Raw genomic sequence first — 15943 nt, forward strand, 5'->3', positions numbered from 1 at the left:
CTTTGGCACTAGCCTTAATGTGATTAAGGAAGTCAAAGAGTTTTTATCTCAAAATTTTGAGATGAAGGATCTGGGAGAAGCTGATGTTATCCTTAATATAAAGCTGGTAAAAGAGATCAATGGTGGGGTGATTCTTACACAGTCTCACTATGTGGAGAAGGTGTTAAGTCGCTTTGGTTATAGTGACTATAAACCTGTCTCAACACCATATGATGCCAGTTTAATTCTTAGAAAGAACAAAAGGATAATGCGAGATCAGCTGAGATATTCTCAGATCATTGGTTCATTAATGTATTTAGCGAGCGCTACAAGACCTGATATCTCGTTTGCTGTAAGCAAACTGAGCCGGTTTGTTTCAAACCCGGGAGATGATCATTGGAAGGGTCTTGAAAGAGTAATGCGCTATCTGAAGGGGACAATGAACTATGGAATTCACTACACCGGGTACCCAAGGGTACTAGAAGGGTATAGTGATTCAAATTGGATTTCTGATGCTGATGAGATAAAGGCCACAAGTGGATATGTGTTTACACTTGGTGGTGGAGCTGTTTCCTGGAAGTCTTGCAAGCAGACCATCTTAACGAGGTCAACTATGGAAGCAGAACTCACAGCATTAGATACCGCCACTGTTGAGGCTGAGTGGCTTCGTGAGCTCCTTATGGACTTGCCGATAGTTGAAAAACCGTTACCGGCAATCCTAATGAACTGTGACAATCAAACGGTAATTGTCAAGGTGAATAGTTCAAAGGATAACATGAAGTCATCTAGACATGTGAAAAAGCGGTTGAAATCTGTCAGAAAATTGAGAAACTCCGGAGTTATAGCCCTGGACTATGTTCAGACGGCTAAAAATCTGGCAGATCAGTTTACAAAGGGTCTTTCACGAAATGTGATAGACAATGCATCTATGGAATTGGGCTTGAGACCCACGTGAGTCATTCTATAGTGGAAACCTGTCCTATGTGATCGGAGATCCCGTGAATTAGGATGGTGAAACAAACTAAAGTCTGACTGTGAGAAGAGAACCTTTGTGAAAAGGGCTCATTCCGTGTATAAGGTGCATTTCTCTTCTAATCTGTATGGCAGGTTGGTCTATACCTTAATGTGTGCCAGGTGGTTTCTTTTAAACAAATGAGTTGTTTTCTTGAAACAAAGATGTTGTCCTACAGAACATCTGAAAGGAACACACCTATATGAGTTTGACCACTGGTCATGGTCTATGAGAATTGGGTATTCTCTAGAAACTCATGAAGGGCCTGGAGTATGACTCATAAGCTCCAAACCGCGGGGATGCTTTTGCAGCCTAGTACCAGTGTAGGGCTCTGGTCAAACTTGTTTGCACAAAACTGACAATTCAAGGCATAGTCCATTGCACAGTTGTGAATAAGTGTAGCCTTTGTCCTAGATGGAAGTTCAACTTAACAGTCTCTGTCGAATACTGGTATATCAAAGAGAGAATGAGGGTATTTCTAGTGTGGCTTGAATTTCTTGGAGGGGATTGTTGGAGTAATGGGCTTGGCCCATTTATTCTAAAGCAATAAAAGAATTTAAAGCCCACTATTAATGCTAGGGAACCAATGTTTAATTTCGTACCGGGAATTGAGGAGGATCTCAACCGACTTAAAAGGTGGACTTCTTGTACACCACTTGTGAAGCCGGTAAGAGGAGGACGGTGAACCACACGCGCGCGCGCGCTCGCTCGCCTCGCCGAGCCGGGCCGTGGCCGTGGCCGTGGCCGTGGCCGTGGCCGTGGCCGAGGCCGAGGCCGAGGCGAGGCGCGGCGCGGCGCGGCACGGCACGGCCGGCCGGACGGGCGGCGCGGCGCGGCGCGGCGCGGCGTGGCGTGGCGCGGTGTGATGTGATGGCTATTTTGCCGTTGACAGCAATTAATCGTGCGATTAAACGTGCAATTAAATCTGTAATTAATGGCCATAACCGCATCACCTAAATGACTCTGATGGTGTCCAGGTTCAACGAACCTGAGCACCTGAGTCACTATATAAGGAGTGCCATGCCCCTCATCCATCCTGCACCAGAGCACTGAGGCAACTCGGCTCCTCTCTTCTCCCTCTCCAGTTGCAACAACTGAGTTCCCCAACGCTAATCTCTGCGCGCACAGAATTAGCGTGAGCAGGCCTCCGAAACCTTGCTCGCCTTGAGATCCTGCACGGGATAGGCGGGCAATCAGGTTTTTGGGTAACGCTTTAGCGTGACTGCTCAAAAATACTAAGGCTTTGCCCGATTGTACGACTACTTCCTGGTGGACGAGCCGAACAACTACGTCGACTACATTCTGGTGGCCGAACGACTACGTCGACTACATCTTGGTGACCGTTCGTGGGACTGCACTGCGAACATCTTCCTGCACCGATTTAGTTCGACTACTTCGACTGAGGCCAACCGAGTAGATGTCTACTCCAGTTGGTAACAGCGCAGCCAATGCCTCCGGCAACGGCCCCGCTTTAGGGTACTCCCTAAAACTTTGGTTATTTATATTGTTTATGCTTATATGTGTGATAAGTATAAACATGTTCACATGTTTTCTTTTACTCCTTAAAGTCATAGAAATATTGCTAGTTTATACATCTAATTTTGGAATTAAAATATACCGAAAATTGCCTAGATTTATAACACTTTGTGCCTGCAACCTTTTTCCCCGGGTCACTGTGGAAGGCAACTGTTTACCGGCTGAGGCCGGCTGAGTTCTGACCCGGCGCTGATGATGTTGGTAATTGGTACGGGATGGAATCGCAAGGACAGATCGCGCAGCATTTATTCACTCTGCCTCGTCGTGGGCTTGGATCCGCGGAGAGTTGGGCCAGGGTCGATGAGAAGGCCGTTGGTTATGTGGATGGGAAGGCCCATGATGAAATCTCAAGGCCAGACAAGTTTCATGGGCGAGCTGGCAAAATGGCCCGCTAGGTCAGGTTGTTTCCTGATTGCAGCCCGTACCACCCAGCAATGGGCCACCGCCCACCGGCCTCAAAAAAAAAAAAGCAGACCGGATCACTGGAGAAGACAAAAAGGGGCGAGAAATTACTCTCAAAAAAAGGGGAGAGAAAAAAAAGGGGAAAGGGTGAGGTTGATAGGAGACGGGGCATGTGCATTATCTCTGTGATCTTTTGACCTCTCACAGCTCCCGATGATCTTCTCCTTTTTGCTCCCCTTTGATTTGAAAGAAAATACACCAACTTGACCATAAACCGTGAAACACTTTATGATACTCGAACTCCAAGTATGTACGATGACAAGAGCAATCTTAACGGTTACCAACGATCTAATAGGTCAATAATAACAGGGCACTTCAGGTCAAAACCAAACGGTGGTGTCATCGATACGCTGAAGGAACACGTTCAAACCAACTAAGCAAACCCGCATTTTCAGCCAGCTTCGATCGAAGAAAGTGCTCAAGGGATTGAAAAACACACAAATTGTCACATAAATGTAACAGCAGCAGGCATATTTATCTGCTACTAACACAGAAAAAATCATGATAACTCTTATTTAACCTTAACAAGCCAGCCCCTTAAATCATTAAATTCTAAAAAAATTGAAGAAAATCCCGATAAACTCCAAGATAAGGTGGCACAAGTCGTCGGCACATGTGATCGATCCCAAAATCTCCTGGACAGCAATGGGCGGATTGGCGCAGCGTGCAATCGAGTTTCGGCACCCCAATCCATCTCGCAAGAACGACGCAGACGGCGGGGCACGCGCCGCGCCACACGGCGAAGCTCCGCGACAGATCCGGAGCAGCGGGACCCTCCCTGCTGCACCGGCGCGCACGTACCCATGACCCGTCCATTGGGATTGGGCCCTAGCCGACCACATGCCCCCCGCTGGGCTGGCGCCTCACGATCAAGGACCGGACGGCCAGGATCAAACCGGCGCGCCGCACCGCCATGTGCCGCGCTGCTTTAGGCCATGTTTGGTTGGTCGGTGGAAAAGTTTTGATGAGACAGAAATATGCTTTGACTATTAATTAGGGATATTAAATAAAGTCTAATTATAAAATTACCTCCATAACTGTGGTACTGTAGCAGTTGCTCTAGCTAATGAGGTCTTTGACCGCATGATTAGAGGATGATTGAGTGCGGTTACTGTAGCATCACTGTAGCCAATTATGATGAAACTTGGCTCATTAGATTCGTCTCGAAAAATTACACCCATTCCTAAAAAGATTTTGCAAATAAATTTTGTTTAATACTTCATACATACATTTATCTTTTTGTGCAAAAGTTTTCGTGAATTCATCCAAACACGGCCTTAATTGGGCAGCACCCGGCGCCCACCCCGCCAGGCCCCAGCTCACGCTCCCGTGTTCACACTCCCGTCTCCCTGTCCCGGGTCGGCCCCGTTCAAGCTAGAGACAAGAGCCACCCACGCGAACGCCGCCACCTCGCTCTGCTCGCTTCGCCCTCGCCCGGTGCTCCGGCAATTGTTCGCTGCTGTTTGATTCCGCCGAGGGGAGGAGGGAGGCGGAGGGGGAAGAAGCGATGATGGGGCGGATGCGGGCGGCTGCGGCGGCGGCGCTGCTGGTGCTGGCGGCGTGCGCGGCGCTGCCGCCGAGGACGGCGGCGAACAAGATCAGCATCAACTGGAAGCCCAACACCAACTACTCCGACTGGGTGGCGCAGCACAGCCCCTTCTACAAGGACGACTGGCTCGGTACGCCGCGCATTGCCTGCCTGCCTGCCTGCCTGCCTGCTCCTCCCTCCCTCCGTCCGAGCTCCCAGATCTGAATCTTGTTCCCCCTTGTGAACCCGCCCGGTATCTGGGCGCGCGCAGTGTTCTACTACACGGCGGGGCAGGCGGACGTGGTGCAGGTGGACGAGGCCGGGTACAACAAGTGCGACGCCAGCAACGCCATCTACAACTACAGCAAGGGCCGCACCTTCGCGTTCCAGCTCAACGAGACCAAGACCTACTACTTCATCTGCAGCTACGGATACTGCTTCGGCGGGATGCGCCTCGCCATCAAGACCGAGAAGCTGCCGCCGCCGTCCCCGCCGCCGTCCGGCAGCAACGGGTCCGGCGGCGCCGCCGCCTTCGCCAGGTCCCACGCCGCGGTCATCTACGCCGCCGTCGCCGTGCTCGCCGCGCTCCTCAGGGTGCTCTAGCAAGGGGGGGGGGGGGGATCTCCGCCGTTCTTTCGTTAAATTTGGAGCTCTTGTTTTCTTTTTTTTTGGTGTGCTTGGATGGGCTCTGAAGAGGAGTCGTAGTAGTGGAGGAGTGTGTTGTGTTGGGTTGATTTAGTGGCGTGGATTTGCGGAAGCGATTGATTCATCTGAGAGATTGATTTATTGTTCCGAGTGTGAAGAACTCATCAAGCTGAAGTAACCTAGCTTTGCATTTTGTCACGGAGATAAAAGATCTCTTCTACTTTCCCGTTCAAGCTGAAGTAACCTAGCTTTGCATCTGTCACGGAGATACTCCTAAAAGATGTATTCTACTTTCCCGGAGCATCTCAACGATTCCGGAACGTTCCGGTGGCAACTGGCGACGAAAGCGATGCCTCTTGGCACCTGCTAGCGAGCCGCACTCTGACCTGAGATCAGCTCGCGTTCCGGCATGATTTTCCGCGCATTGTCTGCTGCAAAGATGCGCGTCGACCGGTGTACTTTGTACCCTCGCGAGAAGGATAATCCCAGTGGCATGTGGTGGTTTAGGCAGGCAGGCGAACCACGGCTCCCTGTCCGCTCTCGGTTCGCCTTTGTCCGCAAGAGCAGGCCGGTTTCGCGCATGGGTTGCCGATCCCAGTTTCAAGGGCGCCGTGCGGACAACGCTCGCCTTCGGCGTGTCCCCGAGGCGCTCCCCGCAGACCCGCCTGTTGCAGGATTCGTGGAGCTCGTCCGCCGAGCGGTTCGCAAGCGCAACTTCTTCGAAAAAAAGAGCAGGTCCGGCTCGTCACGGACAAGGACGTGCGGCGCCGCGTCAGCAAAGCCACATCACGTGGCCTTGATGGCGCGCGGGTGCGGGACTGCGGATCTCCATTTCCCTCCAATGGTGGGCAGCGGCGAGTCGGAAGCGGCGAGCCGACGACGGTATCTCCTTTGCACCTCAAGAGCAACTAACGGCAAGAAGCTAGATTCGCCAACCGAAAGCTCAGATTTCAGTTACGTTTCCAATTTCGGTTGCCACCACGGGTAGTGATTTTGCTGCCACGCGCAATCTCGCATCCAGTACCGCCACCTAGCTGTCAAACAAGTAGCCCACTGAGGAGTAGATGCTGCGCTGTGGTATCAACGCGCTAGAGCCCGTGCACCGTAAAAATAGTCGGGTTCGGTTTGGGCACACTCTAGAATCATGTGGCATCAACTCCGCGATCACCACGCCGCCACAGGAACTGAGCGCAAACTCTTCTTCGGTGCGCATCAGATCTGGTTGGACTGATGAAGACCATCGTTCTCAACGCAGGTACGCGAACACAAAGTCCGCCTGTTTAAGCCCCATCTGAGTGCCGACGAAACATCAACTGCGGGTACACCAAACCCGCAGACTATTCATCAGGTGATCTGAAGATCCGTTTCATTGTAACTGTTAGTTAGTGTATTGCGCAGTTCTAGCTACCCATATCGGGGCAACAAATACAGTAAGGCACACACCGCCGGAGGGGGGGGGGGGGATCGAAAATGGGCAGAGGGATGCAAAACTTTGCTGATGGTCAATAGCAACATGTTCACAACAACTACTACCAGTAACAGAAAAATCGCACTCAAAACTTCTGCTCGGTTCCGATCCCACACATTTTCCATTACCTTTGAGCAGCACCGCATTAACCCTCGAGCATTGCCTTCGCCGCATCAATAAGTGCGGGTCTCAAGCTGTTAGATGCTCGACCAAGGACAGTGTAGCCTTCCTTATCCTCAACATCAACATCAGCACCGTGTCTAATTAGCAGAAAAGCAACCTAGAATAAGATTGTAACACAAGAATTAGTAATTCCTTGTATTGATTTGATAAAATAAATAAAAAAACTCAAGGACAATCAATCACGTCTGTTGTGACTCAAAATCTGAAGCTTCCTTTGGTATTCAGAAGGCAGTGGGTCCCCAATGAACTAATTAGCAGCCTAAAAGTAGTTACAAAAGGCTTAGGATAATCGTCAGAGATAACTAAGTTAAGCCGGCATTCAAGGTGCAATTTGCAATGCAGATCACCACAGAAACATGGAAATTTGAAAATTAGTTGAACAAATTCATGCAAGAAAGCCATATAAAGCTACCTCTTTGCATTCGCATATTAAGGAATGCATATCAACAAACTATGCACACTTACAAGAAAGAAGCCTGAAAAAATTACCCCTTGGTTCTCACATATAACAGCATGCATCAGAGGCGTTTGTCCTATCCTGTCAACAGCATCAACCTCGGCACCTTCCACAATGAGGAATTCGCACAGTTCAGCATTTCCAGTGCTGGCAGCTCTATGCAAGGGCGTGCAGCCAAACTGACAAGATAGACGTTGAAGGTTTAGATGTCTAGCAAAATTTCAGTTCTAGACTTGCAGTGTATAAAGAATCAGAGATGCATAAGCATATGCAGTAACAATGGTCAACATATTTCAAGGAAACATTCCAAAAGAACTTCAATTATTGGTGATTATTTTTGAGTCCGAACTGATTCTAGGCGACAAAAGAATTCTATAAATTAAATGCTAACAAGAAGCAATTGTTGTTGCAAAACACTGTACTTTGTATCAGGATCAATCTTATGTCCAAGCATCAAAGAATACCCCATCATGGTTTAGTCCTTCTGGATTTGAGTCCTACCACCACAGAAAGCCACATGGGCACATATTTCTCTTAGATTGTTGAAAATGCACATACCTTGTCTTTCTTGTTGACTTTTGCACCATGTGCTATTAGTTTCTCAGCTATGTTAAGCCTCCCTTTGCTTGCAGCATAATGAAGAGCAGTTCGACCACCATCAGTAGTCAGGTCAACATCAGCACCTGGTAGTACAAATTTATGATTGCATCTGTTAATAAAATCTTAAATAATAGAGACTACTGAAATTACAAAATAAAATAGCAAAAGGGGAACACAAACTCGTTTTTAACAGAAGAAAAGGAAATATACTGGTTTAATGCTTCTGAACGCTGCTAGATAAATAGGAAATATGACACGCTACGATACTTTGCAATTCTAATGTTCTGGTACACTGAGATAAACCTTTATTTGGTTCTTGTGAAGAATAGGAATTTTTCAGGGAGCTCATTCAAGGAATAAGAACATTTAGCATTCCCTATAGAGTAGCTTAGTTCCGAACACGCATGTCAGCTCTCATTTCACTTTTGCAGGATATACAAATTAGCACAGCATATGATTGGTGAAGTTTTTAACAAGAACCACCATGAGGACATTCTGAAAAATAGCAGCGATATGCCGATATCAGTGGATACCCAAAAGGAAAGAAAAAGAAAAAGAAAAAGCACCACAGTTCAGATCACTGGTCAGCAGCAAAGATCAATTTGAATGTTACAGGCCAACACCAACTAATCTTAGAAATTTGTAGCAGAAATATCAGAACTCGTACCTCGCTCAAGCAGGATTTCGACGATCTGGGCGTTGCCGGTGCTGGCCGCGGAGTGGATCGGCGCCCACCCCTCCTCGTCCTTGGCGTTCAGGACGCTCGCCGCAGCGGCACCAGCTGCTTCCAGGAGCGCGAGCACCACCTAAACCCACCCGAAACACCGTCAAAACCCTAAACCCAGCACATTCGATTCTCGGGAGCGGAAGTCCTCTTTGCGTGCCTGGGGGTGCCCGGCGGCGGCGGCGACGTGGACGAGGGAGCGGCCGTCCTCGTTGCGGAGGGAGAGGTCGGCGGGGGTGAGGGAGGCGAGCGCGGAGGCGTCGCAGGACTCCGCGGCGCTGAAGAGCTCCTTCTCCGACGGGCGCGCCTCCCCGCCGCCGCTGGCGTCGACGTCCATCGCCGCCATCAGGGTGTGGCCCGAACTGGGAGGAGGAGATGGGCCGGAGGCAGGCGAAGCAGCGGAGGAGGTCAGAAGAGGCGTCTTTTTTATTTTTATATTTTTTAAAATCATTTTTTACAGAAATATATTTTCGGTTTCATAATTTACAGTTTTGTACCCCTACCGCCCGGCTGCGGGGCGGCAGGGTACCTGCCGCCAACTGGCGGGGGCGGTAGGGACCTGAATGTAAATAAAATTTATTTTTAATCACATTTTGGCCACTGGGGGAACCTGCCGCCAACTGGCGGGGCGGTAGGCCAGGCAAAAAATTATTTTCTTTTTAGTTTCCAAAATAGTGAATTCTAAATTCAATTAAAAATTAGAGAAAAATTAAAAAAATGCAAACTAAATTTTGATAGGTTTCTTAAATCAAGATTTACATAGAAAAAATACTTATGCATGTGAAATGTCAATTTTGCCCCTCTAAAATTTTAGGTTGTGTTTAATCTAGTTTATTTTGTATCTGTTGTTCTGTTTGTCTAAAAATCTTGAAAATTTTGTGGTAGCCTAATTTTTGCATGTGTATTTCACTGGAAAATTTTCAGGTGCATAGCCTAGGTGTATGTTTGTGGATCTATTATTCTACTGCTAAATGATGGAAATCCAACAATAATAGATCCACAAATATGCACTTAGGCTATGCACCTGAAAATTTTCCAGTGGAATACACATGAAAAGAGTAGGCTATCACAAAATTTTCAGGATTTTTAGACAAACAGAACAATAGATACAAAATAAACTAGATTAAACACAACCTAAAATTTTAGCAGGGGCAAAATTGACATTTCACTTGTATTAGTATTTTTTTCTCCGTAGATTTTGATTTAATAAACATAACAAAATTTAGTTTGTATTTTTTTGATTTTTCAATAATTTTTAATTGAATTTAGAAGTTCACTGTTCTGGAAACTAAAAAGAAAATAATTTTTTAACTGGCCTACCGCCCTGCCAGTTGGCGGCAGGTACCCTGCCGCCCGGCAGGGGGGCAGGCTCCCCCAGGGGCCAAAATTCGATTAAAAATAAATTTTATTTACATTCAGGTCCCTACCGCCCCGCCAGTTGGCGGCAGGTACCCTGCCGCCCTGCAGCCGGGCGGTAGGGGTACAAAACTGTAAATTATGAAATCGAAAATATATTTCTGTAAAAAATGATTTTAAAAAATATAAAAATAAAAAAGGCGCGTCAGAAGAGTTGCGCTTTTTCCACAAGAGTAAACGCCCCCTCTTCCAAGAAAGAAGACGAGCTTCGCCTGGATGGCCGTCTATGTGGAGTCTGGATGGCCGGTTAGAACTGGGCCATCCCAAGGCCCAATAAAGAAGACGATTAGGCAGTTTTTCAGTCTGGTGCCGGAGAGCCAGCGATCAACTTCAAACCAAGCTGCCCGCATCGTCGTTTATGCACGTTGATTTCGCTACACAAAGTTTCGGTTTTAAGCGGAACATAAACATAAGAAATTTTGATTCTTGATCAGCAAACAAAGTGACAATCGGAACGAACTAAGAAAATACTTCTCCATTATTCATCTTCTTCTTCTTCAAAAGACGAACCCGAATCACCTATTCACTTTTACCAGAAGATGACAGCGGTATAGTACAGTGTACAGTACACAGTACACGCCCGGCACAGCAGCTAGGAATAGGAATTAGGATGGTCCCTCCCTTCTGCTTACTACAGCTTACTCGAGGTGATCGTGCGGCCGGAGCGACATGAACATGGCCGCGTAGTGCCTGAGCCGCCGGTCCCCGTCGTCAGGACCGGCGGCCAGCGACGGCGGCGCCGCCATCGCCGTCGCGTCCACCTTCCTGGCCCTGTACCGGCGCCACGCGAGCTGGATGTTGACGGCGGCCCAGGTCCGCCAGTTGGACGAGTAGTAGCGCGCCGTGTGCTTGAGCTTTTCGTTGGCGAACTTGTACCGGAAATGCTCGGTGATGAAGCGCAGGTCCGGCGCGTCGAGGCAGAACGCCTGCGCCGCCTCCACGCACTCGAACGTCGCCGACGAGGCCGGGAGCCGGTCCACGAACGGGCGGCGCAGGCACCAGGACAGCAGCTCGTCGCCCAGGAAGTTGCCCGCGCCCAGCACGCACGTCGCCACCACGCCCTTGGTCAGCGGCTGCGTGCTCCGGAGCTTGCCCTGAAGGATGAACACCATGCGCTGCACCGGGTCGCCCTCGCGGATCACCTTCTCGCCGCTGGAGAACACCAGCGGCCGCAGCCGGTCGCAGATGTTGTCCAGGATCAGGTCGTCCATGCCATGGAACAGCGGAACCTGACAGGGAAAGTTTTTTTTTTTTGCAACAATTTCATTAGGCATTCAATTCAAGGGAAACAGAACTGCACATTTCCAATAAAAAATAGAAAGAATCACAGGAACTTTAGTGATCAAAAGCTTATTATCAGAGAGGCAGGTGCCGTACTACCTGCTTAACCAGCTCGAGGCAGAGGTAGCGCTTGATGTCTCGCCTGAGTCCTTCAGGCAGGTCCTTGATCATCTCCATCTCCTCGTCTCCCGTGACGGCCGCCCAGCGCTCCCGCTCGTACTTGCGGACCCTCTGCCTCAGGCGGGACGGCAGTTGCCTCCGTCTCATCCACCATTCCATGTCCCGGAAACGCAGCTGCATCTTCCGCTTCCTTGCCAGCACGGCATGAAGAAATACCTGCAGATTCAGTCGGTTCTACTTAGCGAAGTGGTTTGATACATACGATCAGACAGAAGGACCAAACATGAAACTGTTTTTACCTGTATGTTTCCGATCAGCAGTGTGAAGAGCATCAAGCCACTGAGGACATTGATTATGCTGAATATCACCTCGAGACCATTGCTCGTAGGGGCGAGATCGTTACCGAAAGTACTGCCGAGCAATTCAAGGAATTGTATAAGTTTACGAGTATGCCGTTGTTAAACACAATACAGCAATAACAAAATTGAACACTTAGTACATTATTAAGACAATTATTTTTATAGAGAGAACAGCCTCCATGTTGGAGACAAGTGAAACTAAATCTCTCAAACTGATTACCTGAGAGTCATGAGGCCCCAAAATATAGGATAGAGTATTTTGACAGCAAGCGAATTGCTTGATATAACAGGAAGAGCCCCCAAGTAGATACCATAAGCAAAGGATCCATTTCCACTTAGACAGGTAGACGCGTTTTGTTGACTGAAGGAGGTCGTGTTTGTGTCACATGCCAATCCATTAATATTTGATGACCAAGGAGGGTGAAAACATATCTCATTTGAACAAGCAAGCGATATTAGATCGCAACTGTTGTTTTTCTTGCATTCCTCTTGAAGGCAGGAGGCAATACGCTGAATTGCAAGAACATACCAACAACCACCTGCTATCTGGATATGGCAGAACGTTGGTAAATAAACATTTTTCAGATAATTCAGTATGCATTAGTCTTAAGCCTAGTACCAATTTTTTAAGAACTCCACATCAACAATATATTCTATACTTTCCAATTGATTACAGAGGAAGGAATGCTCACATGAGACGCAATGAAGTAGGCAAAGAGATTTAGACCAAATCCCCACCATATTGTTCCAAAGATGTAACCAGTCACCTTCTGCATTTTCCTCATGATATGAATACTGTGGTACACCTTGGGGAGGAATTGAAATATGAACATGAGCAGCAATATTGTCATGATAAGTTTAACTTGCTCTTCCCTTATTAACTTTGGTATAACCAGCCAGAAAATGACCTGCATAATTTGATGGACCACCTTGTTGAGCAAAACAGGAACATAAAGAAAAAAAATAAAGAAACAGAAAAAAATGCTAAATTCTGCCTTTGACATCCTTCTCGTAAATTGTTGACATGTTCTGAAAACTAAAGCCCCTGAATATACTATAAACTCTTCTGTCGAATATCCTAACTTTTCTCAGAAAGGTGTTGTTCAACCAGTAGCTGTCTATAACCAAGTTTTCTGACAGTGCATTATTTGAAATATTCTGGGAGTGGCAAAATCACGAGTGGTCAATGTTTGCAATCCTATTATTGCAATTTTCTATAACAAAAAGAACATGTGGGTACGACTGAGCAGTGAGCACTATACAACTAGGTATGTTGACTGTAGATCAATCAGTTATGCGAACAATATAATTCGAATTAATTTTTTATGATAAACAACTGCCTCAATAATCCATCGATTGATTTGGAAAGGGTAGAAATAACGTATTCCATCCATGACTGGTCCAAATAAGCACGGCTCCACATACACCATGAAGCCATGCCCCCACGTGAAATTGACAGGTGCAATCATGTGAAACAAAAGGAATATGTACCAAATATTATGCGACAAAAACTAGACCACACTTGGAATTTACAAGATTATCTGGATGACAAAGATTGATATGAAATGGGAATAGATACGGAAAAAAAGAATCCGGGCGTGCAGGCACGCCAGGTTTGCTCTGAGAACTCTCAAACAGTGGACTTTTTTTTTAAAAAAAAACTCTCAAGCAGTGGCAGATGTGAAATGGGAATATCCTTTTATGCTGCAGAACCAACCACAATTTTACACTTGTAAAGCTTGCGGCATTGCAATCTGGTCTGCTGGCGGGTCATAGAAAACTGTAAACAAGCCACAAGATCGCGCTACCATCAGCACCATGCTGACACGAGCTACTGAACTACCGTTTTCTACCCAGCTGGTTACATCATTGTGGCTGTAACATTGGTCATATTCAAATACTATCCGCCGCCAATCATTGTCGTTACATCATTATTGATCCGTAGTTCCGTACTAGTATTTCCGTAAGCGCATCAAACTCTTATCATTTTCTACGGCAAAACTCCGACCTGAATTCTCCATCCTCTCAGCAATCACATCACGGTGGGGGTCATGATCTTTCAAGAAAACTGCAGACCCCCCCCCCCCCCCTGCCACCACACACATGACTGCCAATGCCAGCATTGCACATTTTTACACATCAGCTCGCTACTGGGCACTGTTGTACCTGAAATGCGCTCGCCTGTGTTCTACTTCTGCAATTTCGACAGGGACCGAAGGGCGCGCTGTGCGCTGTCTCAGAAGCAGACACGAGACATGTCCATAATTTAGGGGCGTTTGATCCCTCAGGCCCTCATCTACACCGGTGCAGCGTTGGATCATATGCTTGGAATCTTTGTTCCGATTTTTTTTCATGGTGAAAAATGGTAGATTGATGAGTTCAGGGAGGGGGGGTCATGGATGTCAGCAGCTGACCTGCGGAATGGGGAGGATGACGAAGAGGTCGAACCAGAGGCCCTTGGCGGAGCGCGCGTAGTGCGCGGCGATGGCGCGGGCGTCCCACACGAGCTTGCCGCAGCCGACGACGAGGGACTCGCGGGAGACGTAGGCGAGGCGGAACTGGAGCAGGACGTGCGCGAGGTGCCCGGCGTCGGCGCAGGTCCGGAGCGCGGTGACCGCGGCGGCGAGGCCGGCGTCCATGTAGAGGCAGGGCTGGCCGGCGCGGCCGATGGAGAGGGCGTAGAAGAAGAGCGGGTCCACCGCCAGCGCGGCGGCCCGGCCCAGCAGGATCCACCGGTTCCAGCGCCGCACGCGCTTGCTCCGCGGGTCCAGCACGGGGCCGAACAGCCACCGCGCGGCGGCGCCCGCGTGCTGCGCCGCCGACGCCGGCGCCGGCGGGGCCTGCTGCGCCTGGACCGGCACTAGCGAGGACCCCGCGTCGGCGTCCCAGCCGGGCTCGTGCACCTGGTCGCAGGTCGTGGAGTGGAACGCCGGCACCCCGGGCTGCGTGCACGCGTAGCACTCCCCCGCCGGGTGCCCGCCCGCCGCCGACGACCGGCCGCTGCCCCCGGACTCCTCGTCCCGCACCGCGGCCGGGTTCCCCCGGATTCCATCGCACACTCGCTCGAGCAGCCTTGTTGCCAAGGAAACAAACAAGACTCAGGACCGGAAACAAACACAAACACTCCAAATCCATGGCGATCGAAGCCATTGCCGCGAACTCGAAGAACTCGACTTCATTTCATCGAAAAGCCATTGCTCCGAGGGGGATCGAGCACGGACCTCGCGGGGAGGGAGCGGATGAGCGCGAGGGGCGGCATGTCGTCCCAGCCACGGCGCCGGGAACCATGAACGGAGGACACCTTTCGTCGCCGGCGCGAGGTGGGCGGAGGCGCGGCGCCAGGACTACCAGTCCAGTGAGCGGAGGAGCGCGCGCTAGGCTGCTGGCGGCTGGCGCTGGGCGTGAGCAGAGCAAGTATAAAAGCGGAGCGAGGCGGAGGATACAACTGTGCCGGGGCCCCAAGTACGTGCCGACGTGGCGCGTGCGGGCGCCGTCCTTGCGCACCGGTGCGGAGCCTCCCCGGGGCACCTACCGTACCGGGTCGACGAGAGCAATCGTTCCCAGCCAGTGGGCCTGCGCTCCCGGTACATGCCAGCCGCCCCCGGGCACACCAAACAAATCATTGATAGTGCTACGAGTTTCGAATACATAGTTACGCTGATTTAGTAACGTATTTTTCTTTTGAAATATAGTATACACATACATGCTTACATATACGTACACACATAAATCCTATCAAAATATACGTACGCAACTCTATATGTATAAACACATTCGAGAAACTGAGTTAGCAAATTCTCGATATTAACAAAATCACCACGCACATCTTATGTTTTACGGTCACATCATCTACCACTGAAATGAAATAATAGCGCAGATTAAATTTTAAAATGAATATAGAACAGTATGGACACCTGTACCGAGATGAGAACTCAAATTCGGATGAGCACATTCCACTTAACAACCGGTCTAGGGTACAAGTGGATAACTCTTAGATGCACCATCAACTCTCTTTAGTATTACGTTTTAAAAAACTAACACAATATTTTGAACTAAAGAGAATTGAAGGTGCCCAAAGATCACCATTGGCACCCTTAAACCGGTCCCTCAGCGATTCAGCGCCTTGCAACGAGGCTGGCGACTACATCATTTCTCTCAAGCACGTACAATAAA

General features: G+C 49.0%; 3 protein-coding genes across 3 annotated transcripts; 1 reads left to right on the forward strand and 2 right to left on the reverse strand.

The window, feature by feature from the left end:
- The first annotated feature begins 4308 nt into the window (after positions 1-4308).
- On the forward strand, positions 4309-5377 carry LOC120649700 (lamin-like protein). The gene is made up of 2 exons (XM_039926572.1): positions 4309-4668; positions 4789-5377. Exons 1-2 carry the CDS (start codon positions 4497-4499, stop codon positions 5118-5120), a joined length of 504 nt encoding a protein of 167 aa, XP_039782506.1. The 5' UTR covers positions 4309-4496; the 3' UTR covers positions 5121-5377.
- A 1134-nt stretch (positions 5378-6511) lies between these two features.
- LOC120649701 (26S proteasome non-ATPase regulatory subunit 10-like) lies at positions 6512-9016 on the reverse strand. The gene is made up of 5 exons (XM_039926573.1): positions 8755-9016; positions 8538-8676; positions 7829-7953; positions 7303-7449; positions 6512-6910 (listed from the first exon to the last, which is right to left on the reverse strand). The coding sequence occupies exons 1-5, from the start codon at positions 8938-8940 to the stop codon at positions 6776-6778; spliced, it is 732 nt and encodes a 243-aa protein (XP_039782507.1). The 5' UTR covers positions 8941-9016; the 3' UTR covers positions 6512-6775.
- A 1450-nt stretch (positions 9017-10466) lies between these two features.
- On the reverse strand, positions 10467-15179 carry LOC120649702 (cyclic nucleotide-gated ion channel 2-like). Its single transcript, XM_039926574.1, has 7 exons — positions 14992-15179; positions 14185-14842; positions 12463-12678; positions 11991-12316; positions 11711-11822; positions 11391-11627; positions 10467-11239 (listed from the first exon to the last, which is right to left on the reverse strand). The coding sequence occupies exons 1-7, from the start codon at positions 15027-15029 to the stop codon at positions 10649-10651; spliced, it is 2178 nt and encodes a 725-aa protein (XP_039782508.1). The 5' UTR covers positions 15030-15179; the 3' UTR covers positions 10467-10648.
- Between the last annotated feature and the right edge of the window lie 764 nt (positions 15180-15943).

Source organism: Panicum virgatum, chromosome 9K, assembly GCF_016808335.1.
Source record: "Panicum virgatum strain AP13 chromosome 9K, P.virgatum_v5, whole genome shotgun sequence".
In the NCBI taxonomy this organism is placed as follows: domain Eukaryota; kingdom Viridiplantae; phylum Streptophyta; class Magnoliopsida; order Poales; family Poaceae; genus Panicum; species Panicum virgatum.